Below are 27,867 nucleotides of genomic sequence, written 5' to 3'. Positions count from 1 at the left end.
CTGCTCCCTTCCACACATCTACTGAACTCTGGAGCTGAACTTTCTGGGCATGCTCTCTTTTGGGCTCAACGTCTCCTACTGGGTAAATGACTAAGCTACAAGATGACATTTCCAATTGATGAGAAGAGAAATGATCCCATCCCCCAAAGCACCCTGGTAAAGGTGCAATGAAAAGGGCAAAGAACCCAATTCTTCCTTCCTCGATAGATGAGTTTCTTCTCAACAGCCAGAGAAGACTCACTTTTCAGAGATTACTCTTGCTTTTTAAAAACCACCAAGGCAGTGTTTAACACTTTAGCAAGCCAATGGCTAACCTCCCTATAATTCCATTAAGTTGACTGAGAAACTTCTTCACACCTCCAAAAGGAGTAAAGATGTATACATACTTCTTTATATTTTCTTTAAACTGGACAAAGTCTGAAAGAACTGTTCACGATATAACCTTTTATGTCAAGGTCATGTATCTATTTGGAGCTTTATCTGCTCCTGTTCATTTATCTGAAGACACTATTTATTCTTTGCCCTTTTGGTTTAAATTCTCAGATCAGTATTTCTTACACATAACACGTATTGCACCTATAAAGACTAGAGCTTTAGTCTTATTGTAATATTGGTAAGCATTATAAGTTATTGATTTAGGAGTAGAAAAGACCTTGGAGATCATTTAGGTTAATGCCCTCACTTGGTATATGAGGTCACTTTTTTTTTTAGGCAGCTACGGTTAAGTGACTTGCCCAGGGTCACAAAGCTGGTAAGTGTCTGGGGCCAGATATGAACTCAGGTCCTCCTGACTCCAGACCCACTGTGCTACCTAGCTGCCCCCCCATCTGAGGTTACTTAGGCCCAGAAGTTAACTGACTTGCCCAAAGTCACATACATCGTGACAGAGGCAGAATTTAAACTCAGGTACTTGACTCCAAATCCAGTGCTCTTTTGCTAAGAGACTCACCCATGTCAGCAGTGACCATGGTGGATTGATTCTCAGGGATGGAGACAGATGTCTGGTCTTGATCCAAGCTTCGAGAATCCTCATTGACTTCTTGTTGACTTTGGCTGAGTTCTGATCGAAACTCTGAATACTCATCTTCTTCCCTAAACAAAAGGAAGAGTCAGTAAGATAACCCACAATGGAATGACTAGGAGAAAGTCACTGGAGGAAACCTAACGGATGAGAGAAAATGATGCCAAAGTGACACACATTTCCTAAGCGGTCACACAGATAAGGAAGGATTCCTTTTCTAACATGCCCATATTCTAGACTTAGGTGGTGGAACAAGGACTGTTGTTATGCCTACAAACACACAATATTGGCCTATATATTCACTTATGGACTAAAATGGAGTATAAGTTATTGAGTTGGAAATGCTTTTCCCTTTGGAGCCTAAAGTTATAGCTACTGAATTATTTCAATTCAAGTGGGGGAAAAGGCTGTATATCAGCACCCTAGTACATAAAACATAGAATATGAGAGCAGATACACAGCACGTGGAGCAGTTTCCCAACATCTCCTGCTGACAGGACTTTTCTCTTACAAGAGAAAGCAGAGAGTAATTTGCTAAGGAGCTAATGAATTGAGAGAACCAATGGAAAGTTAAACTTCACGTTCCAAACTCAACTAGATGCTGCAGGATTTATATGGAGAAGTAATTTCAAGAAATACTCCACTAAGTGTCCCACAAGAGTTCCAGAAAAGAAAGGAAGATGGTAGAGAAAAGGAAATAGTGTGAAAACATTTAGCCCCAAGATATATTAAATGGGATATCGATTTTCACTTGTATTCACTAATAAGGAAGAAAACCTTCAAGCTTGGTTCATGTCTCCTCTCTAAAACCTCTCTCTCTCTCTCTTTCTCTCTCTCTCTCACACACACACACACACACACACACACACACACACTGTATGAGTAACTAAGGGCACTGATAACCACAGTATCAGTATTAAACTGATGATTCAGGAAGAACACCTATAACCACTGAACACATGTACAAATAAAGCAAAATTAAATCCTTCTGAATTATTCATAACACTTAACCCCAAACAACACGAACTAGAAAGGGATGAATTATGGGACATAAGTATAGGTTAATATTCCATAAATAAGTTAATTATTAAGTAGCCAACAATAAATATCTCTGGACAAAAATAAATTAACAACTGCTTCCAGAGATTTTTGGTCAAAAGCAGACTTTTTTTTGGTTTCTTTTATTTTTAAAAATTTATTATGGACAATTCTATTTCCTTCCTAAATCATTTGCAGGCTATTGTTAAGTAAACTCCTTTTCTTATATAGAGTCCCATTTTGTTCCAATTTCAAGCCTAACTCACCAGACTAATCTGAGTCAGCCCAGGCTCAGAACCTCAAAGTTGGATAAAAGAGGATTTGGAGAAAGAAAGGACATTAATGTTAGCTCATCTTGTAGATGGAAAATGAGGACTAGAGAAGTGATGTGACTTGTCCTAGGTCATACCAATAGTAACAAAGGTGGGACTCAAACATAAATCTTTCAAATCCCCAAACACTGAGCTTTCCCCTATACCATATTGTTCTGAAACACTAGTTATACTCAGAGAGCACTTCTTGTGATACTGAGAATTAAACTGATCAAAAATGAGTTATCTTTTTTTTTTTCCCAGCTCTAAGGGAGCTATGAGGAATAAGGATTTTTATTGCCTCTTCCCATACTCTGAAAGTTGTTTTGCTAAAAACACACTTCAATGCAACAAGTGATTTTTCTAAACAAATAAGTCTCCTTAAGGAAGAAGGTTGATCAGTTAAATCTGCTCTGACAGAATTCTTCAAAACCAAATTCCAGAGTTAGTTGAAGACATATTTCTTCATTTCCTTCTTTTACATGGATAAGAGGTTGACTTCTAAGATGACTATTGTAAATAACATTGTTCAAACAGACAGAAAATTGGGAATGAGTATCTGGGATCACGATGAGGGCATTCAGCTATATCAAGCACCTATATCAAGTATCACATGTGAGGGGCCAACGTTCTGGCAAAAGATGCTCTCTTCCCAAAATAAACTAAAATAACCTCATCATGTGAATCAATTCATCTTTATGGCCCAGAATAATCAAAGTGTAATTAATTGCATATAGGTGTGTCATAGTACACAGGACATGAATATCTGGGCCAGAGATCAATCTCTGATTAGGGCTCCAGAGGATGGTTTGGAGAAGAGTGTAACACAGCTCAAATAATTTACAAATGGGATATTAGCACTGACTATAGGTTTGTCTTTTGGAAAATGATTTGTAAACCTTAGAGAGGACCGGTAGGTGGCATAGTGGATAGAGCAAATACCAGCCCTGGAGTCAGGAGGACCTGAATTCAAATCTGGTCTCAGACATTTACTAGCTTTGTGACCCTGGGCAAGTCACTTAACGTTGTTTGTCTCAGTTCTTTATCTGTAAAATGAGCTGGAGAAGGAGATGGCAAACCACTCCAGTATCTTTGCTGAGAAAATCCCAAATGGGGTCCCAGAGAATTGAATACAACTGAAAAGACTCAAAACAACCACAAAAACCTTAGAGCATCCTATAAAACTCAGTTATTGGACTTTAAACTTCAAGAAAGCAGAGACAGTGTCTTATCTCTTAAATTTTCTTAACAACAGGCACAATGTTTTGCAAACAAACTGTTAAGTTGGATTGAACACAATGCTACACAGATGTTCCTGTTTTCCCTTTACCAATTTAATTCAATGCAATTCAATTTAACAAACTAATTTAATTAAACCATCTATTGTTCACAGACTGGTAAAAAATATTTCTAGAACCTACTTGAATCTGTTCCATATTATGCAAGGTGATTTCCATACGGATTTTCTTTATTCTAAATGAACTTTTTTTTTTTTAAAAGAGAACTTCTCATTTTAATTCTGCTACAGATTTACCTGAATCATAACCTTTCACAATTTTACAAGATTATAGGATATAGAGCTGAAAGGGCCTATGGTGCAGAGGAGGAAACTAAAGTCCAGAGAAGATAAATGATTTAATCAGTTCTGTAAAGCATAGTTCTGTCCATTCTACCTCCCTCCTGTCCCCATACTCAGCAAACTCCAGTAATTCCCTATTACTTCTAGGTTCAAATATAAACTCCTCCATTTGGGTTTCAAGCTTTTCCCAACTTGGTTCCATTCTTTTTCCAGCTCCCTGACTGCCCCTTCACCTACTTTATAGACCAGTATACTCTCTTTCCCTTCTCTCTGCACTGGGTGTCCCTTATGCCTGGAATGTTCTCCCTCCTCCCCCAGCTGCTAGAAGCTTGCCCTCTAAAGTTGCCTTTCCTCTATTCTATATTTATCTTGCATGGATTTATTTATATATATATATATATGTTGTATCCTTCCTCAGAACCTAAGCTCCTCAAAGACTGTTCTTCCTTTGTATCTCCAGTCCTTAGCACAGGACCTGGCACACAGTAAGAATTTAATAAAATGCTCACTCATTGATTGGGAAAAGGCCAGGAATACCAGAGTTGGAAAATTCTTCCCTAAACTCTGTAACGTAACAATAACTCTAGCACTTACAAATCACAATAATAAGGATGGTTTCTGTTTGAGTATTATCCAAGGCCATATTATGGTCCTTTATCTTCAATGTCATGTCTGCCTCATATCAACTGATATGAATGTCTAGAATCATAAAAAGTCAACAGGATATTTTTTCAAGTATTCTGGAATAAAATAATACTTCATAGTCTGGGAAGAACATCATATTATGGTTAAGCCCATGAGTGTTTAGGATGGGGGAATAATCTCTGAGCCACAGCAATTCAAAGAAAATACCCATTAGCCTATGTGCCTTAAATTTTTTCATTTTTTCTTAGAACAAAAAGAACAGAGCAAAGGAATTCTCATGTTATTCATATCCTGGTTTCCATGTTTAGATACCATAAATAAAAGTAAATTAGATATTTTAATATTCCTTCAAATTCAAAGTATTATAGAAATAAAGTCTTTCTATCACTTAGATATGTTCCTTCTTCTAACATTTAATTTTTTTACCATCATATGATTTATATTCATTAAAATTCCATGGGCTCACCAAGTGTAATCCAATTTCTTTCTCTCTTTCTTTCTTTCTTTCTTTCTTTCTTTCTTTTTTTTTTTTTTGGCTAGGCAACGGGGTTAAGTGACTTGCCCAAGGTCACATACTAGTAAGTGTCAAGTGTTTGAGGCCACATTTGAACTCAGATCTTCCTGACTCAAGGCTGGTGCTCCATCCACAATGCCACCCTGCTGCCCTCGCATTCAGAGATACTAGAAAAGTGATTATGCTTGCATATAAAATATATCATCAATCTTCCCTAATTTTGCTATAATTTATTTGTTTACACCAAAAGTTCAATACTGCCCAAAATGTTATAATTCTATAACCTTGCAAGATGAAAAACCATGAAGCTTATGTTCTCAATAAGAACATAAAACTTACTATGTGGCTAGCTCTAGCTTCAACTTTTCACACAATTTTTGGAAAGAAAATATTAAGAGTAGAATAGACATTGTCTCTACTATTATTGCTATTCTGATTAATTACTAACCCATCAATTTCCTCTCCCTCGAGATAACTTTAAGGGACAGTTTCAGAATTTTATTTTAAAGGGTTTTCTTCTCTATGGTCCTAATTCAGACTTTCAGGCAAGAAAATGCTTATGTAGACCTTTTGCTACTTATACAGAGGTAGGGACCAACTATCTACTTTCCTTAAGGCTCTTTCATGAGCCATGTTAAGAAGACAAGAAATTTCATCTTTAACACAATAACTTACTTAAATCAAACCCCTTTGTTGAATGATGATGGAAAGCACACCAAATAAACTTGGGACAGGAGACAAAAAATAATGGGTGAGGATGAAATTTTAGATATCAATAACTCTTGTAGAAATAAGTGAAGGATATAAAAAATTCTGGAGTCTAATCCTGCCTCTGGTCACTAATGACAATGCTTGCAAGAAGGTCACTTAACCTTACCAAGCTTAAGTTTTTTCATCCTCCATTTTGATGACTGAGAGCACGACATTTAGCAGATAGTTTGAATCAATAAGTCCCAAATATTAGATTTGAGGGATAAGAGAAACATCTACTCTGCATCTATGATTTCATTGATAAAGGAAATTTTATCCGCCAATGCAGACCAGAAACTGCTCTGTAACTTAAAGTCTTAGAGCACTGACAGACGTTAAATGACTTAATGAGAGTCAAACAACAAGCACGTGTCAGGGGTAGGGCTTGAACTTGTCTTTCTGAGGCCAGCTCCTTACATCTCTACAATTAAAAGATTTTAACATAAAGATGCCCAGCTACAATGCCCATAAGCCTGTTTAAACTCTGAGAGAGGAACATAACATTTTATGTGAAACACAGACAAAATAAGGATGATAAAGGAAAATAGCTAATAGTCACGCAGGACTCCCACAAGAAGGAGCTCTATTTCACCTGCATAATCACACGACCTATATTTTACTGAGATCATTTCCTTTTCAGAAATTAGAAAACCAATCTGGAATGCTTTACCTGATCGTTGTTCCTTGGAGGCGGTCAATCTTCTTATTTAGCTCAGCAATGATGCTGTGGAGTTCTGTGATTCGCTCCTCGTAGCGCAGGGTCATCTGTTCCTGAACATCTTCATGTTCTTTCATGAGATGGGATTGTTCTCCCTAACTCGGAGGAAGGAACCATAGAAAAGAAGCATGAGTGAGTCGAGAGCCCACTATGTCTCATCTGGTCACCTTGGGATGTGATTCCATTCAATTTTTAGATTTAAATCTTGTCAAATACCAATGGAAATGCTGAAGAGGCCATAATTAAATCCAAATCTGATCATTTGGCTATTTTCCCACAGTAGAATCATCCACAGTCAAAATTCACATCGTTACACATTTGTCTAGAGTGCACTTGAGGAATTAAGCTCAATAAACCCTGTTCTTTTATTATTGGACCTGCGGTTTCCCTGGGATAGGGAACTGCTGATCAGGAAACTCTCTCTTACAAAGCAGACTGGCACTTCTCTGCAGTGGATAAATCTCAGAGTTGCCTGGGGCACTGTGAGGTTAAGTGACTTACCCAAGTTCACATATATTCAGTATATGCCAACCACTATGTCATTCTGCCTTTCAAAACTCTTTCTCTGACTTAAGATGATAAAAATGTGTGATAATTCCATGGCTGAGGAAGTCAGTAGTTGAAGACGCTAGAAAGATGTAGTATTTTTTCTTTCACTTCCTGGCTAGTGGACATGTTTATTTTGAATAGTATAGTATGGCACAGTGAAAAGAACACTAGATCAGAAGTCAGGATACCTGGGTTAGATTCCTGGCTCAAGTGCTTACTAGCTGTGTCAGCTTGGACAGGTCACTTTATATTTCTAAGTCTCAGTTTTTTCATCTGTAAAATGGGGATAAAAATATTTGTGCCGCTTATCCCTCAGGGTTGTGAAGAAAGTCCTTTGTAAAGCATAAAATGTTTCCTAGCCATATGTGTAAGGCAAATTTTTACCAGTTTGAAAAACTTACTACCAAAGGTCATTATTTCCAAAAAACCTATACAATTGAACTTGACTCCTTTATTCATCATTTGTTAGGTGACTGGGATTTAAGTAATGCCTTGTGTGAGGTGCTAATGATACACTATTATCTTTCCAGTCAACTAGCCTTGCAATTTTAGTGTTTTCAATTTGTTTTAGCTGCCTCAAATATCTCCCCACGCCAATTCATTCTCCACTCAAAGCTACCAAGAGGATTTTCTAAAGTGTACTGTTGTTTTGTTCTGTTTTTTTTGTGAGGTAATTGGAGTTAAGTGACTTGTCTAGAGTCATGCAGCTAGTGAGTATTATGTGTCTGAGGCCAGATTGAACTCAGGTCCTCCTGACTCCAGGGCCGGTGCCCTATCCACTGTGCCACCTAACTGCCCCTTAAAGTGTACTTCTTTTTTTCTTTTTCTTTTTAATAGGCAATTGGGGTTAAGAGATTTGCCCAGGGTCACACAGCCAGTAAATGTCAAGTGTTTGGTCTGAGGCCAGATTTGAACTCAGGTCCTGCTGACTTCAGGGCCGGTGTGCTTAAAATATACTTCTGCCCATGGTACCCTTTCTCTCCTCCTCAAACTTCAGCAGCTTCCTGTATTTCTGGATCAAATATAAAATCTTCCATTTGGTATTTACATTGTTCATAATCTGGCCCCTTTGTATCTTTCTAGTCTTCTTATACTTACTACCCTTACTTTATCCAGTATAATTAGCCTACTTGCTGTTCTAAGTATAAGATGCTCCATCTCTCATTTCTCTATCTTTGAATTCACTTCCCCCATGCCTGGAATGTTCTCCCCTCACACCTCCATTTCTTCTTTCCCTAGCTTCCTTCAAGACTCAGCTGAAACCTCACTTTCTACATGTCCTTCCTCTGTGATATCAGGATAAAGCCAAAATTGAGGCCCTGGATATATGATCTGTATAAACCAGACACAGAAAACAAACCACTTTATTGTATCATATTAAGTTAAACACTTCCTTCATTCTGTGCTCTATGTATATTTTATTGGAACAAGAATTAACCGCAATGCTTCAGTAAGCAATCCCTTGAGCTTTCTTGAGCCTTGGCATGTGGTAAAATAAAGCAATTTCCACAAAGACCCTGGTGAAAGCAAGCTATCAACTGCATCAACCACAAGCTAACAAAAACCAAATTTGTTAAAGAGCTTTTGATTATTATTAACTGCAGAAGTAGAAACCCAAGATGTGGTACTTTAATATAGCAAAAGTAAATGAAAGATGTGTGGGCAAGAAGCAGTTATGATAGATAAAATTATCATGTGTGCCATCTCCCTTACAATGATTCAAATACTGCCTCAAACACTCATAGCTGTGAGATCTGGGCAAAAAATAATTACTTAAAAATTAGAATCTGTCAAGTAGAAGCTAATGATTCTATTAGACACCAAGAAACAATAAAGAAATGTCAAAGAATGAAAAAAATAGAAGGAAAAGTGAAATATCTCATTGGTAAAACAACCAACCTAAAAACTGGACTGAAGAAAGATAATTTAAGACAGACTGGACTACCTGAAACCCAATATTTAAAAAAAAAGACTCTGGACATCATATTGCAAGGAATGATAAAGAAAAACTGTTCCAAAATATTAGAACTAGAGGGAATAATAGAAACTGCAAGAACACACCAATCACTTCCTGAAAAAGATCCCAACATGATATGATATGACATTCCTAAGAATATTGTAGCCAAATTCTACAACTCCCAGGTCAACAAGAAATTACTACAAGCAGTCAGAAAGAAATAATTCAAATACAGTAGAGCCACAGTTACAATCACAAGATTTTGTTTTGTTTAGTCTTTGTGATCCCTTTTTGGGATTTTGTTGGCAGAGACACTGGAATGGCTTGCCAATTCCTTCTCCAGCTCATTTTACAGATGAGAAAACTGAGGCAAACACGTTTAAATGACTTGCCCAGGGTCACACAGTGTCTGAGGCCAAATTTGAACTCAGGTCTTCCTAATTCCATGCCTAGCACTCTATGCAGTGTGCCACCTAGCTGCCTAGTGCCACCAAAAATAACCTACCCAGCAAAAAATGAGTATAATCCTTCAGGGGGAAAATGGATATTTAATGAAATACAGACTTTCAAGCATTCCTAATGAAAAGACCAGAGTTGAATATAAAATTTCTTATTCAAACACAAAACACAAAAGAAACATATAAAGGTAAACATGCCAGAGAAATCATAATGGACTCAATAAGGTTAAACTGTTTACATTCCTATATGGGAAAATGATTTAGGTAACTTCTAAGAACTTTAACATTATTAAGGCATTTAGAAAGAGTCACAGACAGATGGCACAGGTTTGAGTCCATCATATTGGGATTATTTCAAAAGAAGAATCAAAGAGTGAGAAAGAGATGCACTGAGAAAAGAAGGGGAAGAATAGGGGAAATTATCTCACATGAAAAAGATGCCCAAGGAAGAGATTTACAGTGAAGGAGAGAAGGGGAAGGATGGAGGAGATAAGCAATGCTTGAACCTCATTCTCATCTAAATTGGTTCTAAGAGGGAACAATGCACATATGTACACACACAGAGTTAGGTATAGCAATCTACCTTACCCAACAGGGAAATGGGAGGAAAAGGGGCCAAGAGAAGTAGAGAAAGTGATAAGAATGAAGAAGGATTAAAGGAGTCATTAGTCAGAAGCAAAATAGAATTCTGCAGAGGAAAAGGGTAAAAAAAAGAGAAAGAGAAGGACAAACAGAAGAAAATAAGATGTAGGGAAATACACAATAATCATAACTGTGAATGTGAACAGGATAAATTCACCCATAAAATGGAAGCATATAGCAGAATGAATTGGAAAGCAAAGTCCAACAATACGTTATTTACAAGAAACAAACTTGAAACAGAAAGACCCATAAAGAGTTAAAATAGGGGGCTGAAGCAGAATCTATTATCCTTCAGCTGAAGTAAAAAAGGCAGAGGGTAGTCATCATGATTTCACACAAAGAAAAAGCAAAAACAGACCTAAATAAAAGAGATAATCAAGGAAACTACATTTTGCTAAAAGACAATGAAGTAATAGCAATACTAAACATATATGTACCAAATGACATAGTATACAGATTTTTAAAGGAAAAGTTAAATGAGTTACAGGAGGAAACAGTAAGAATATGCTAATGGGGGAGCTCAACCTCTCAGAACTAGATATATATAACTATAAAATAAATAAGAAAGAAGTTAAGGAGATGAGCAGAATTTCAGAAAAGTTAGATATAACAGACCTTTGGAGAAAACTGAATGGAAAAGAAAAGATTGTACCTTTTTCTCAGTTGTACATGGCATCATCACAAAAACTAACCATGTATTAAGGCATAACCACCTCATAAGCAAACACAGAAAAGAAGAAATATTAAATAGACCATTTTAGGACCACAATGCTATAAAAATTACATTCAAAGGGTCTTAGAAGCATAGATTAGAAATTAATAGAGACTAAATCATCTAATTTCAAAGAAAGAATGGGTCAAACAACAGATCATAAAATAATAATTTCATTAAAAATAATGACAACAGTGAGAACACATCACACTTTACGGAATGCAGACAAAACAGTATTTAAGGGAAATATATCACTAGATGCTCATATCAATAAAAAACAGAGAGAGTAGATCTGTGAATTGGGCATGCAACTAAATATACCAGAAAAATAGCAAATCAGAAATCTTTAATTGAACATCAAAATAGTGATCCTGAAACTCAAAGGAGAGATTAATAAAATTGAAAGTTAAAAAAAAAACCCACTGAACTAATAAAATGAAGAGCTGATCTTATGAAAAAAAAAACAACAAAATAGATAAACCATTGGTTAATTTAATTTAAAAAAAAAAAGAAAGAGGAAAATCAAATTACCAATATCAAAAATTAAAAGGAGGAATGGACCAACAATGAAGGTGAAATTAAAGCAATTCTAAGGACCTATTTTGTCCAATTATGTACCAATAAACCTGACAACCTAAATGAAATTAATAAATATAAAGATATAAATTGTCCAGATTAACAAAAAAGGAAATAGAATACTTGAATAATCCTATTTAGAAAAAGAAACTAAACAAGCCATAGATTAGTTCCCTAAGAAAAAATCCCCAGGACCAGATGGATTTAGAAGTAAATTCTACCAAACATCAAGGACATGGTTTTTAATCATCATATCAGTCCTAGCTGTCAAACATAAGGGCATCCATCATATGCTCCAAAACCTTAGTCACACATGAGAGATTAGAATATAAAGCTGTGAAGAGCTAGTGGACCAGAAGTACACACTGAGAAAATCCATGCTGTAGATGACAACCATGAAATCACTGACAGCATTTTGGGATCATTTTATAAGATACTTCAGGGAGAGGAAGAAGCCCAAAAAAGTGAGGAAAAATCATAAGACAATATTAGTACACAAAAAAGGTGATGAATAGGACATTAATAACTATTGAATCATATGCCTACTTATAAAATCTTTATGAGAATGATCCTTACGGGCATCCTTGATTAAAAATGAGCAGGACACAGCCTCTTGCAAACAATTTTCTAAAATACAGCACAGCATTACAATTAGTTGATTTAAAGGTAGAATAATAAACAAAAAACCAAGATTTTGCAGTGTTGATTAAAAAAGCCATTTTGGAGTCACAGAGCAAAATGAACCTTTAAGTTCTTCTCCAGTAAGAACTCATGCATATATTATGATCATAGTTTTTATTTAATAAGTGGGTATTTTATTGTTAAAATTCAAGAATATTATCAGCAATAGATTAGCAACATTAAAAACAAGATTTAATCTGTTTATATATAGATGCTCAGAGATCAGCTTATAAGGAAGGAGATGGAAGGGAGGAGAGAGAAAATAATATCCTATGGGAGGAGACAGGAAGATCAGATCTTCTCTTCTGTATCTGGCTACAGACAGAGTTGATCCTGAATTCTGAGCCTGTGTCCAGGGCACATAGTAAAATACATAAGAGGAAGCCAGAATTTATGTGAAGTTAAGAGGGATGTAGTTTTGGAAATATATCAAAGTGAAGCCACAATCATAATATACAACCAAAAGTCAGGGACTAAGATGATCCTTGGATCAGCAGCATTGTTTCATTTTATGGACTGGAAGCAATGTAGCTTTCTTGATAAGTTCCATCTGTCAGGTTTCATCGTTTATGAAACATTCTTAAAATGTTTCTTTGTGCTAACAGAAAAACTCTTTTCATTGCTTTTCTAACTTCCTAAACTTCACTTCTGGTTTCTTAGAATATGCATCCAACTTGTGGGTGAGAAAGCTATTACTTGTTTCTCAATAAAAGTGATCTGATCCAGGTCAGGTTAACGTAACACAAATGTGCGCTTTAAATCCTCCTTCAAGTTTCTACTAATGTTTATTGGAATATGTTTCAGTTCTAGAGACTTCAAACCTTAATAATTTCTTGAAAAGATGATGTCTAGGCTCTTTTTTTGATCATGGCTTTGAGGAAGTCCAATAATTCTCAAATTAACTTCCTGGATCTATTTTCAAGGTCAGTTCTTTTTCCAATAAGATATTTCACATGTTCTTCAATTTCTTCATTCTTTTGGCTATGTTTTATTGTTTCTTGATGTTTTGTAAAGTCATTAGCTTCCACTTCCTCAATTCTAATTTTTCAGGAATTATTTTCTTCAGTGGGCTTTTGTGCCTGTTTTTCCATTTGGCCAACTCTGCTTTTTAAGGAGCTCTTTTCTTTAGTGAAATTTTGTATATTCTTTTCCATTTGGCCAATTCTGCTTTTTAAGGCATTCTTCTCCTCTTTGGCTTTTTGTATCTCTTTTACCATTTAGCCTAATCTGTAAGGTGTTATTTTCTTCAATATTTTTTTGTGTCTCCTTTACCAAGTTGTTGACTCTTTTTTCATGATTTTCTTGCATCACTTTCATTCCTCTTCCCAATTTTTCCTCTACTTCTCTTACTTGTTTTTAAAAATCCTTTTTGAGCTCTTCCACGGCCTGAGACCAATTCATATTTTTCTTGTAGGCTTTGAATGTAGGAATTTTGACTCTGTTGTCTTCTTCTGGGTGTGTTTTGATCTCATTAACATAGTAACTTTCTACAGTCAGAATTTTTTCCCTGTTGTTTGCTCATTTTTCCAGCCTGGTTTTTTTTTTTTTAATTTTAATTTTAACTTTTAACTCTTTGCTAAAGCAGAGCTCTGCTTCCAGGGTGCTTTCATCCCAAGCTCCTGTCCCAAGCTTCAGGGCTTTAAAATGTGGCTATTTTCAGATACTTCTGTAAGTTTTCAGTTCTTTCAAGGTGGTGTGATCTAAGGAGAGTTGTGTTTACTACCCTTCTGGCCAGTGCTCTCATCTGTGAGCTACCACAAGCACTCTTTTCCACCCTGAATACGTGACCAAGGTCCCACCTCCCCTTTGGCTGTAAGTTCTGGTGTATTACTGCTCCTCACCTTGGTACTGCCACCTAGGGCTGCGACCCAGATCTGAGTATGGGCATTGCAACAGAGTCCTGTCCCCAGTGCCAGCAAAGAGACCCCTGTAATCTCCTTCTGACCAGGTGTTCCTACCACCTTAACATCTGTGGGCTGAGATCTCTAGAAGCAGCCACTGCAGCTGCTGATTCAATGGCTCCCAAGGCCTGCTCCCTTGTAGCTGGGTTTGGGTCTGTGCTGGCCGGACCTATGCTGGCCTGAGCTCCACTCTCATGTCAGTGATACAGAACTCGAAAATTATTTCATCCTGTCCTTTTGTGGGTTCTGCCCCTCCAGAATTAGTTTTAGGACATTATTTTAAGGTGTTTGGCGAGGTTTCTGGGAGAGCTCAGGAGATTCCTTGCCTTTTCCCCCACTATCTTGGCTTTGGGCACCCTTCCCCACCTCGAAGGATATTTTTTTTTTGATGATTTAAAAAATAAATTATAATTCAAATTATAATTACAAAAAATAAATTATAATTTAAAAAACAGCTAGAAAGCTTAGGAAAAGAAGCAAAAAAAAAAAAAAAGTCCCATCAGTAGAAGCCTTAACTGCTCCCCAGCTTTTGGAAAGAAGAGTCAGTCCGAAGCAGTTCTGTCCCCCAGATCTCCCAGGGAAGGCCGGCTGTAGTCACTCCTGTCATCCCTGCTTCTCTCTTCTGGCCCCGTCTCCTCTGCTCGGTTCCGAGAACCACCTGGCTCCCTTCTCTGTTGCTCTCAGTGCCAGAGGCGGGAGGCAAAACCACGTGACCTCCAAGGATATTCTTGCAACAATAAATGCAAGGTTAGCAAGTAACAAAAAAGCTAAGGTTACATTAAATTTGGCCTTGGCCAGTTGTCTTTTCAGAGCCTGTTTCCACACTAAAGCATGTTAACTAACTAGGTGCCATAAACTAGTTAGTATTCACTGAGGTTTAGTGGGATGTCTTGCATCTATAAACTAAATTAGCTAACAATTCCAGTGTGCTTTACCACTGTAGACCTTCTGATTGTTTTTTATGTCAAGAGGGATATAAACCAGAGAGATATGTACATGCTCACCAAAGTAATATTTACTGTCATGGGGAATGTCACAAAATCAGAAAATCTTAGAATTCACAGAATCAAAAACCCATACACTGAGGACTAGAAGGGAATTTCAATACCTTCATTTGACAAATTAAAGTGATTTATCTGAGGTTACATTGAGGGAAATTGGCAATGTCAGGATTCAAACCCAGGTCCCGATTCCAAGTCCACTGCTCTTTCTACTGCATTACAAGAGATCTCAGAGGCTGTTCCTGAACAAAACCCATTCTATAACATAAGCAGTAAGTATTAATCTAGACTTTGCTTGAAGATCCCCCTAAGGGGGCTTGCCACTTCCTACTGAAGAAACCTATTACATTTTAGTATTGTTCTAACTATTGGGAAGTTTTTTTCTTAAGTGAAATCTAAACTGGTTTCTCACAATTCCATCCACTGCTCCCAGTTCTGCTCCTGGGGCCAAACAGAACAAATATAATCCCTCTTCCACAGAAGTCTTTCAAGTATAGTTATATCATTGCAACTTTCTCCATCACAGTTTCAATATACTGCGGATTAGCATAAGAAATTAGACGGGAATTTAGGGGGAGTTTTGTAGAAACTGCGGCAACATGGAAAACATTTAGACACTCAGAAGTACATAAAATATACTTATAGTATTGTATAATATTAACCCAAATTTTACAAGGTACTGTAAACACCCCATAAAAGAAAAAGCAAAAATTGAGACTTTTTCTCTTGTACAAAGAGAGGGCCAAAAAATTTTACACAGTTTTTCCAGATCTCGGGGGCACCATGCCCTTAACCCCCACAATGTGGAAAGGATAACTGTATTTGAGGATACTTTTCACGTTTCACCTAAGTCTTTCATTTTTCAAGTTAAGTGTACCTGGCTCCTTCAAAGCCCTTTACCACCCTAGTAGCCCTCTTCTGAATATTCTCCAGCTCATCAATAACTATCCTAAAATATGATACCTAGAACCAAACACAATACTTGAGATATGATCTGAATCATGACAGAATACCTCCTTACTATATTGTGCATCTCTTAAAGAAGCCTGAGATCACATTAGGTTTTTGGGTTGGGGTTTTGTTTTGTTTTGTTTTTTTTTGCTATTAGCAAAAACACATCCTATGCAGAATCCAAAGAGAACAATTCCTCAAAGATGACAAACTCCACTAAATGTTTCTGTCTGTAGATAAACACTGTGTTGATTACATCAAGCCCCAGCACATTAAAGGGCTCACTCACTGTGATACATGATTATTTGAAAGAGATCAGTTAGTAATCCACATACAGGTGTGAAGATACTTTAGGAGGGGGCAGCTAAGTGGCGTAGTGGATAGAGCAACAGTTAGAGTCAGGAGGACCTGAGTTCAAATGTGGCCTCAGACACATAACACTTACGAGCTGTGTGACCCTGGGCAAGTCAGTTAACCCCAATTGCCTCACCAAAAACTATCTATATATATGTAATATATATACTATTAGGAGATACCTTGTTTTCCAAAACTAAGTCCCAGCAAGTAAGCTGTGCCCTGAGTTTGGCATACCAACAATCCTTTGTGCTCACCCTCTGGATAATCTCAGTCACGGTGGGATTATTTTACATAATTATTGTACTACTTTGACCAGCACCAGGTGTTAACAATAAGCTCAGACAAGTTCTGGTCATGAAGCCAGGTTATCAATCAAACTTTGTCACATTGTTGCTGCTACCCCTCATTGTCAGGGCTACAGGTCACTGTGCGGCCATTGGTATGAGAACTGAGGTTTAGTCCCACTGCCTCAGGTTCCACCACTGGGGAGGAGGGGAGGGGTGGCACATGTGCCTAAATCCCCCCGTGCTCACAAGCTGTTTCCCTCACTTATATAAAATAAACTTCCATTTCAGTTTCTGCACAGCTGTTCTTGCTTGCTTTGTCTGTTCGGCTCTGGCCTCCACAGACCAGCACATTGAGTCCAGTTGACACAGGGAAAGCCAAATGGATAAAAAAAAAATGCCCCTTGTCCATCCTACGATGTTCAGTTGGATGCTCTGTTTACTGAGTACTGATACAGATGAGGATGTATCTCTGGCACGGGCAATGCGGGCAATGCAGATGAATAATGAATCTCAAGTCAGTATACACTGGCCTGTACAGCATTTGGGAAAGAACAACACTTTCAAAGATTAAAAGATATTCCGTTCTGTGATAGGACTAGGATCATCCCTCTCTCAGACACATGGGTAAGCTAGTTTTTTGTTGGTTTGTTTTTTTTTTTTTCCTGAAAGGTAACTGGTCAAGGGTACAAAGGTTCAAGTTGCTCATTCCTACACACAATTTCCAGGTAGACTTTGGCCATACTGACAAGGCTTTCTAGTCAAAGGGCATAAAAGGTCCACTTATCTGAAGTTAGTGCCATCGGTGTAGGAGATCACAGTGAGTCAGCGCCCCTCTCCCCCAATGCTGACCAGTAGCATTTCCAAATAGAGGAGTCAAGAGTGAGGTTGAGTCTAATCAAGTTAAGTGTTGCAGTATCCTTGCTAAATATCTTTTCTCTGCCATTGCTCAGCAAACTTGGAGTCAGACTCCATCTATTACACCCTACATAAAAAATCTTAACACAAATGTTCTTTAAATAATATTGACTGATTACAAATCTTGAAACAGTACAATCTTTGAGAAAACAAAAGGTGTCCTTTATCCAAAGAGCAAAGATGAAATGCATATTGGGCACAAGAAAGCTGTAGAATATGATGATCTATATTCAAGAGGTGATATAAGCAATGTCTGACCAAAAAAGCAGAAACATTTATCTCAGAAATATATGATTGGAAAAGTAGATGAGTTTATCCCAGAAATGGATGACTGAAAAAGTAGATGAGTGTATCAAGTAGTGAGGCCTAGGGATAACAGAAGAATAGCCTGGGGTATGTACTGGTACCCATGACGTGTTAAAAAAGATCTAAGAGAAGACCTACAGCACACAGGGTTGTCCCTGTGATCAGGATCTATGAAAAAATGTGGGTAAGAACTTTATGGGGTGAAAAAGTGAGAATGAGTTATAATTTTCATATAGATGATATCGTAGACATACTAAAGTCATTAAATATTTAATTATTTGGTTCTTTTGGTGGTTATTAGGTTTATCATAATTATTTTTCTTAAATAGAATACTGGATGGAAAGTCAAAAGATCTGGGTCCCAGATGTCATAAACATAGTATAACCCTAGAGAAGTTTTTTGTCCCATTGTACATCGTTTTCTTTATTAGTAAAATGTTGGAGGTAGGCTCCCACTAGAAAGAATTCTTGACTTGGAGCCAGAAGAGACCTAGATTTCAAATCCAACTTTTGATGCTTACTAAGCTATGTGACAATGGGCAAGTCATTTAATCTCTCTGAACCTCAGTTTTCTCATTTGTAAAACAGGGATAATAATTTCTGTAGTATCTACTTCTCAGAGTATTGCGAGGCTCAAATGAGGTAATGTATATAAGGTACTTTGTAAATACAACAAACAATTGCTCCTATAGCCTCTCAGACAAAATACCTAATTCTGAGTTTGGCTGCCACCTTACCTTTTCAGATAATTCATACTCCTCCTGGGTATCAGCACTCTTCTGATAAAATTACCAATCTCACTGTTCCCCACACAAAACATTCCACTGCCCTCCTATGTTTGCACAGGGGACCCACCAAGTATGGAAAACACTCCCATCTTACCTCAGTTTTCAAAGCACAGCTCAGGTGCCACACTCCTACAGGAAATGTGTACTCATTCTCTCGGTTGGTAGGGTTCTCTCCCTCTTGAAATTACATTGTATTACTTTGTCTTTATTTGTTTATGTGCTGTTTCCACCAACAGAACATAAGTTAGTTGAAGGCACTGATGGCTTTGTTTTTGTCTTTATATGCCAGTGCCTAGCAGAGTGCCTTCCATATAGGTCTTCAATTAACAGTCATTTAATTGAACTGGCAAGCCTTCACGTGCTCTATGAATGCTAATTAAGATACATTCTAGTTTTAAAACTCTGATTCTAAAATAAACACTTTTCAGAAACATTCTACATCACCTACCTGTGCCTTTGCCAATTTCTTTTCCAAGAGATCTCTTTCTCTTTCTGTTTGCTGCAGACGATTATTAAGCTCCACTATGTCTCCTTTCAGAGATGCCAGGGCTGCTAAATGGAGCTATAGAGACAGGAACAAAACAAACAAACAAACAAAAAATAAAGGTTAAACCACAGTATGCCCCACCCAAAAAAGCGTATTTTTTTTTTGTTTTGTTTTTGCAACAGTTAAAAAAAAAGCATTAGTGTGTGCAGAAAAGACTAAATAAAGTCCAGCATGTACGAGAGGCTACCTATAGATATTGAAGGCCTAAACTGAACTAAGAAATTATAAAATACAGAGAAATGAGGACCCTAGGTACTCCAGCTTTTTGACTCTCACAGGTTGTTAAGAAGGGTAATACAGAATTAGTCTTTACCTTTAGAAAACCAAATAAATGCATAATACATAACTTTTGGTTCTGTCATGTTATCAAACTACCAGGAAAGTCAGATATTTTCAAGGAACTAATTTAAATGGAAGAAAAGTTGGTTCTAGAGAGAAATTCTCTGTTGAAGAACCAATAGCTTTCCTTCGTTCTTTATTTGGAAGGTTTCTTCCCACTTCCTTTGATATTTGAAAATTCATCTAATAATTTTCCCCGTTCAACTTTCACTTTTCAGGACCTAGGCTTACATGTAAAATTTGAGGGAATATCCAATATTCTAAAATCATCATCTAGTTTGACTAAAAATACTATTATACTATTCAGACTTAGTGGATGAAAAACTTCTGCCCTTTCAAAATAATTGGGATTGTATCAATCCCACATCTCATGTGTAGATAGGTAGGTAGAGGTGAAAAGTAAAGAAGGTTCTGCACTATGACCATGAAAATTGTCAGAAAAATTATGATTAAGCAAATGAAGTTGATCTTCAAGGATGGACATAGTTTAAGAAACACTAAAGAGATTTTTCTCTTCATATTGAAGAAAAATGCACCATGTAAACTTGATTCTTTTAATGTCATTCAACTGGTAAAATCTTGTGAGGATTCGAGTGGGGAAAAGAGGAAAAACAAAATATTGGGAGGGAGATTAGGCCTTAAAAGATGTTATTACTGATACACATTCAAATATTAGAGTGGCTTCAATGCAATTAATTGCATTGGATTGCAAAACAACAAATCAATGGCTGATCTAAAAGCAGAGGAGTCTCAATTTTAAAGAAGAAAAGGCAACATTCACCTCCTTCCAACAATGTTATGGCTGCTTGACAAAGAAGGTGACTGGGTTTCAGAGAAAACTATTTTTTTTTTGCATGTGAATAATCTCTCAGGAAATAAACTCTTCAGTATTCACTTCAGTGAAGTGATCCTACAGGGTAGAGTAGGAGATGACAGAATTTCCCTTTTCAGACACAAACTCGGTCAAAAGATATGCCTTTAATATCAGATACTAAGACAGAATACCTTGTCTTATTTGAGTCTCAGGAGAAGATGTAATATATCCTAGGAAGAAGGATATGATGATAAAAAAGTAATTTTTCTTTAAGAAACAAAGGGATGTTAAGGACTTCCAATTATGTATAGCTGGGCTTGATTTTCACTGAAAAATATCTTTGTGACCACTTCTGACACAGGATAGATCCAAAAGAGGTAAGGAACAGAAGAGAATGGAAGAGAAGGATGCATAGGCAACCTTCTTATCCCAGCTCCCTTTATTTATTTTAATTTAAGATTAAAAAAGCAAAGATTAGGCCCTACTGTTGAAGTAACACCATGTAAACTACCAAATAGCCAAGCAAGCTAAACTAGCTTTTTCTCAAAATGTATTAAAAACATTGTTAAGACTTAATTGGCTCAGAGGATGAAGGCTCAGGCCACTGATATAGCTTCCTGGTGGCTAAAAACCTACCCTGCATGCCAGATATTATGATGATATTAGCCACACTACACTCCCTACTTCACCGAGTAATTGTAAGAAAATCTTAAAGTCCTATACAGCTGTGTTATCATTATTATGACAAATGAAGATAATCCAGGGCCTCTGTTTTTCTACCTGCTTGCTTGGGTCCACTGTCACAAGCAGTTCTGAGAGGTAATACAGGAGAAATAAAAGTAAATTGAATTACTTAATGTCACATTATCAAAACACAGTAAGGATCTACAGTACAAACAAGTATAAGACATGCTCTGTATCACTGAGGAGCTTACAATTTGAAGATTTGAGATATGTCTCATTCTGATAAGAGATTTTTTTTTAGAAGGCTGCAATTCACCAATGACGAGAATGAGTTTTATGCTTCACCTATTCCCCATGCCCACTACTAAGAGTAATCAAGAGATGACACCATGTTCTCCACTTATGGGTTGCATCTTTCTTCCTCTCACAGAGTTACCAAGAAAGGCAAAAATAGAAATAGCTTCAGAAATTCAAAGCTGGGGCAGCTAGGTGGCGCAGTGGATAGAGCACCAGCCCTGTATTCAGGAGGACCTGAGTTAAAATCCGACCTCAGACACAGAACACTTACTAGCTGTGTGACCCTGGGCAAGTCACTTAACCTCACTGCCTAGCCAAGAAAAAAAAATCAAAGCCAAGGAATACATAAGTCACACTGTAATGAAGGCAATGAGGCACCAGTACAGACGGTCATCATTATCAACAAAGACAACGATTAAGAACAGCAACAAGGAATGGGGTTGGAGATTTGCAGCCAATTTTCAGATGATGGTGGGCTTAAATCCTAGAGGAGGTGTTTTATAAGCTAAGGGTTCTGATCTCCATAAAAATCTTCATAGAATCTGAGTTTAAAGGAACAATCTAGTTGAAATCTGTTTCTGAACATGAATCCCCACTACAGCATGCTTGTGAACTGGCCATCCAGCACTTGTTGGAGGGTCTTCAAGGGAGGGAGAATACGTGGCCTCCCAAGGTAGTAACCCCTTCCCTTTTTGGTTTGCTTTAATCTGTTAGAAAGTTTTTATTGACCTTAAGCTTAAGCTATGTCTTTGTAACTTTTCCCCATTGCTCCTTATAGTGCTTTCTGAAGCCAAACAGAACACAGGTAATCCATTATGTTCTTCCAAAACCTTTTCTTCTCCAGAGTAATCATTCCCAGTTCTTTCAACTGATCCTCGAATGGCATGACCTACAGACACTTCTACATTCTAACTATGCTCTGGCCATACTTGGGTTAGCAATGTCCTTTTTAAAATATGGCACCCAGAACTGAACACATTGCTCCAAATGTGATCTGACCAGCACAATGAGGCTACTGCTAACCTTGCCCTGTAACCTGTACCTCTCAATGCAGTCTATGATTTCATTTTTTTTTTTGACGTATTATAGTCCTAATTTAGTTGAGTTTCCCTCAGTTATGACAAAAGGCCAGGCATCAGAAACACAAAGTTACATTTAAACTCTTGATTTTTTGTGTCTTTTTCACCACTTGGGAATCTTTTGAGTGGATGTTCCTCCCACAAAGCTAAGAGAATGATCATATGCAGAGAGAGCCTTGTTCTGCCAGATCTTTTTGTATTTTTCATTTATTTCAAAGAGCCCATCACATCTAAAACCCTGAAAGATGAGAATGTATGGAGGTCAGGATAGGATCTCAAACGTACTTCCATTAAACCTGGCAGGGTAGGGGTAGTTGTAGATATAAATCAGAACTTGAAACTTCGGTCTCTGGAGGTAAAAGCAAGCAATAATTCCCTTGTCTAAGCTGCCTCCCCCAACAGGACCATTTTTTATGTCTTATTTCAGGCTATAATCTACAGATAAGCAATCAGCCAATTCAACGTTTAAAAATCCAGTTAGCTGCTATTTTAATGAGAACAGACAATTGTTGGAGTTTTTCATTTTTCAACTGGCAATACAGCCTCATATAGTCTGTAATGAACCAAATATGCATATAATTCTGGAAACAATGCGATTTTTGAGCTATCTCTCAGAGAAAAATGTCTTTTCTAGGCTTTAGTCAGTTCCAGAGATAAAAAGTCATGCCATTGCTAAAATGTTCTATAAAACAAGAAAACCCAACTGCACTGACAAATTCAATGGCCTATGGTCTGAAGACTTTCCTTTAAAAAAAAAAAAAGAGTGGGTCTTCGGCTTTTCCAGTCATATAGTACTTACTGAGCAGATAAGAGTCCTGGTTCTGGGATTGGAAATCTTGAATTCAAATCTGGCCTCAGACATTTACTAGGTAAGTGACTGGACAAGTTACTTAATCGCTGTCTGCCTCAGTTTAGTCAACTGTTAAAATGAGGAGAATAATAGCACCTATCTCCCAGGGTTGTTGTGAGGATCAAATGAGATAATATTTGTAAAGTGCTTAGCAAAGTACCTGGTCCTTAATAAATGTTTCCTTCTTTTCTTCTTATCCTGTTACCTGCCCTTCCGTCCAACATGAACGGGCTTTCCTGTCCTCTATAACAAATTCTAGGAGAGAGTAGTTACTTCATCATTTGCTGGAAGTGTCAAGAGTAAACAAACAAAGAATGAACAAATGAATAAACAACTTGTATACAACCTACTGCTAGACACTGAGCCAAATCCCCTTTCCTTGCTCAAGGAGACACTAGTTAATCCAGACTGAACTGTCAATCCTATCATATTCATTTACTTTATTTGGGTTTCATAAAGCTATGGTGATTCCTGCATGGTTTAGACTCCTCCCTTCTCCTATGCCTTAACATTCCATGTGATCTTACATAGGTGGTTGGATTAGATGACCTCAATGCAATTTTTACAATGACCTCAAAAGTTTTAGGGGTTTACATAAGTGTGCATGTATATTTGCCAAAGCACATGAAAAAGACATTTCACAGATTATGATATGCACATGGGCAGAAAAGCTATTAAGTTGGATGGATAGATGGATGGTCTATGTGTATGTGTGCATACATAGATATGTATAATTATTCATACACAATTATTTTTAAACCATATATTTATACATATATGTAGACACACATGCGAATATATGTGTGTATGTCCATACATATAAATACACAATCATAAACACTGCCAATGAACTGGATTCAGAATTGAAAAGAAGTAATAGATCAAGGTGCATCACAACTTGGAAACTGTGCCATGTTCTCAATCATCCTAAGCAGCCCGCTTCTAACAAAATTATTTTTCTGATACCAAAATCCTTAAGGTGATTCTACATAACTGTGAATGACAGAATACCATCAACTCAGAAGAACTGAAATGGCAGCTGACCCAAGTGGAAAAATCCATTGTTGGAATGGTGTTATTTCTGCATGATATCATCATGGACATGATAGTTGGAAAAACATGTACAGCAGGCATATAACAAGAATGAAAAGAATAGGTAGGCAACTTGAATGTCTAATCCAAGTAGGGCTCCTAGTATATTTAAGGAACTAGAATAAGACTTCTAATATACTTAGAGGCAACATTGTATAATATAAAGAAAATTGTAATTAAAGCAGGTAAGACCCAGATTCATATTCCACCTCTGACACTTAGTAGCTTTGAAAAGCTAGAAAAGTCACAATTCCTCTAAGGTTTGCTCTGCTCATCTGTAAAACAGGGAAAATAATACTTATTGTATTCCCCCTTTAAGGTTCTTTTCATATGGCAGAGTTTAGTGTTGAAAAGAGCATAAAAAGTTCTTTTTGTAAAGGAAAAGATTTAAATAAACTATTAAAAGATGTAAGGCATGCCACTGTTACATATGAATATTTTGATACCTGATATTTTAATAAAAATTGTAAAAAATGTGTGGAAAACAGCTCTCCAGTGAGTAGTGAGAAGTTTAGGACAGAAAATGAAATGTGCCATAAAGACTCAAATCACCTTGTGAATAGTGAGAAAGATTGTATGTATATTGTATGTATGTATTGTCTGTATGTATTGTGTATAGAAACAGTTTAATGTAAACCAAAAGGGCAGAGAAATTATATTTATTAAAAACTGGAAAAACTTGAGCACAAAGAATTACAGTTCAAGGACATGAAATGTGCTGAAATGATATTGTTGGTAAGTTAAAAACTGCAGAGTCCCTCAGCTTATTTGCACATATCTTTTTAGGATTAAAGAGCACAGAAATTTTAAAATGACAAATCACATGCATATATGAAAAACTGAAATATGATGAACACTTATTTTGGCTAAATGAATCTTTGGATGTGACCATCTAGCTCTTGTTCCTCAAATACTTCACTTGGAACTTTAAAACCCACCATGAAGTTCTAACATCTCAGCCTTCTTATCAGTCACAATGAAACAAAGATTCTATGGAGTTGCTGAAGTCTAATCAGTTAAATCAATAAAACTGAAATGGAAATATGTTCAGAGGGGAGGAAAGCGAAAAGGTACAGGTAAAGAAACATGAACATTTTCTTATTTTCTCAGGAAGTAGGAACATTTCATGGCTTCACCACCTTATTAAGGTAGCTCCTAGTTAACTGGGACAGCTAATGCAGGTGGTCACAGCAGTGGAAAAGCTAGTCCATTCTCATGCTGACCACCCCTTCCCCTTTTAAAAAATCCAAAAGATGTGCCTTGAGAGATGGATGGAAGGAAGAAGGGTATACCATTTGTGATTATACTTGGGATTAGATTAGCATTTCCTTTGACATTACATGTTAGAATGAGAAAACAAATCAAATAAGTTAATAAGTGTTTATCTAACCTATGTAAAAAGTGACACTGTGGGAGTCCATGTCAAGAGCCACCTCAGGGATCTCACACCTGTGTTTATGATGGCCACACCACCAGTATTTTAGTAGACTACATATTTCACAGGATTATTGTGAGGATCAAATGAAATAAATTATGTAAAGTTTGTTGCAAAGCCATTTTTATAATAAATCACGGAGAGTTGGAAAAAACACATGAAAGATCTCACAGGGTGGGAAAGTAAAGAGGAATTGCCATCTCTACCATTAAAGGGAACACCCACATCAATGAGACCATGGATTAATCAAAGAAATTAAATTTCTGCCTGCATATATGCTTACCTATTGATTATTCCACAAGTCTGAGGAGATCCTAGTGAAATATAATAGTAAAGTGAATGTAATAAAAATAGTAAAAATATGATAATAAAGAAATTATGTTTCAAATAAAGATAAATACAAAATTTTTTCCTCTAGCATTTAACTAAGAACTCATTTAGAATCAGTCTAAGAATCAATCATCTCATTCCACTTAAATTAGCCACCTTAACCAGGTGAGAACACTTCCATTGAATCACTCATTCAAGGACTTGAGAATGAGAAATGCTTGATCAATTTGGAAGGTATGAAAGCCATTGAATGAAAAAGTAACACTACATAGTAGGTTTACTTGTATTGACTAAGGAGACTCAGTCATACCCTGTGGGCCTTGTATAAAAGAGTAAGCCAATTTGGAACTTGATTCCCAGTGTCTAGAAGTCTAGATGAGAAAATAATAAGGGTAAATTACTTGGTTGGAGAGGACAAAAAGAGCAGATGTCACCTCCTGACCCCTCCCTCACTCTAAGAAGAGAACTATGACCTTTGATCAGTTGGATGATTTGGACTTCCCATCAGCATCCTCACCAGCATCCCTGAAACAACTGTGGAAGTGTCTGCTTTGGAAACTGATGCCCAAACTAGACATGCTAAGGAAAAGCAGCTTTGGGAATCCAGAAGGAGCTGAGGTGAAAGTAATATCGTGCTAAATCCCCTAAGGATTTGTTCTGTAAAATTTGGACTCAGTCAAAAGGCCACACCCAAGGACCTAGAAAGCCACATGTGGCCTCAAGGCTCCAGGTTCCCCACCCTTGGACCAGGCCAAGACTAAGAAACCAGGGATGTTAACTCTCAGTCCAGCCTTCTTTCTTCTCTAGTAACAGTGCCCTGCTGATACTCACAGATGACAAAAAAAATTAAAGGTAATCTCTAATTCCTATGCCTCAGAAGCAGAAAACATGAAACTCACCCAAAGAATCCCATTCAATTCACAGACATTATTAATAAGATCCCTGGCAAATAAATAGAAAACTAGTGAAATAGGATAAAATCCATATTGTTAAAATGGTCAAGGAATCAAAAACATTCAGAGTTAGAACTCCCACTGGTAGCATCTGCTGGGTAGTATTACGAGAAAGTCTACTTATAGCCTGGGAACTTGAAAATCATTAAATATCATTTACAACAGTGCTCACTAGGTGGAAGCCTTTTTTTTTTTTTCCTATTCCACACTATCACAAACAGCAATATTTTCCTTTTCATTTTATAGAGAACTTTGCTGAAATGGCAGCAGGCTCTAAATGCTTAATCAGTGTTCGACGAAGTTCAGTGTTGCAGACTCATCAGTAGGCTATTGCAATAATCAAGGCATGAGGTACTAAGTGACTGCACCAGAGTGGAGGCAGTGTCAGAAGAAAGGGGCATATCCGAGAGATAGTACAAAAGTGAAATTGAGGAATCAGGATGACTCCTACACTGCAAGCCTGAGGGATGGGAGGATGGTGTTTCTCTCTATAGTAGGAGAGGTAGGAGGTGAAGAGGGTTTAAAGAGAAAGATATTGAGTTCCATTTTGGATATATTGAGTTTAAGATGTCTACTGGACATCTAGTTTGAGATGTCTGAAAAGCAGCTGGAAATGTAAGGTTGGAGGTCAGCAGAAAGGTAGGGAAGGAAGGAAAAACATCAGCATAAAGATGGTCATTACATCCATGGGTGCTGATGAGATCACCAAGCAAAGTAATTGAGAGGAAGAAGAGAAGGCTGAGGAAAGAAGTTTGGGGGACACCTATAATTAGAGGGGATGATCTATATG

The 27,867-nt window shown here is 37.1% G+C and overlaps 1 protein-coding gene across 1 annotated transcript in view; it reads right to left on the bottom strand.

Annotated features, from left to right (window-relative positions):
• MCC (MCC, WNT signaling pathway regulator) overlaps window positions 1-27,867 on the bottom strand; it is a 242,274-nt gene that overhangs the window by 101,579 nt on the left and 112,828 nt on the right. The window contains exons 2-4 of the mRNA XM_027839267.1: window positions 19,106-19,219; window positions 6,529-6,671; window positions 950-1,092 (exon numbers count right to left, since the gene is read on the bottom strand). Coding sequence (XP_027695068.1) covers window positions 950-1,092; window positions 6,529-6,671; window positions 19,106-19,219 — 400 coding nt within the window. The remainder of the gene's footprint in view (window positions 1-949; window positions 1,093-6,528; window positions 6,672-19,105; window positions 19,220-27,867) is intronic.

Source organism: Vombatus ursinus, unplaced genomic scaffold (assembly GCF_900497805.2).
Source record: "Vombatus ursinus unplaced genomic scaffold, bare-nosed wombat genome assembly UNPS02014832.1, whole genome shotgun sequence".
NCBI lineage: Eukaryota > Metazoa > Chordata > Mammalia > Diprotodontia > Vombatidae > Vombatus > Vombatus ursinus.
This window is presented reverse-complemented; position numbering and strand designations above follow the sequence as displayed.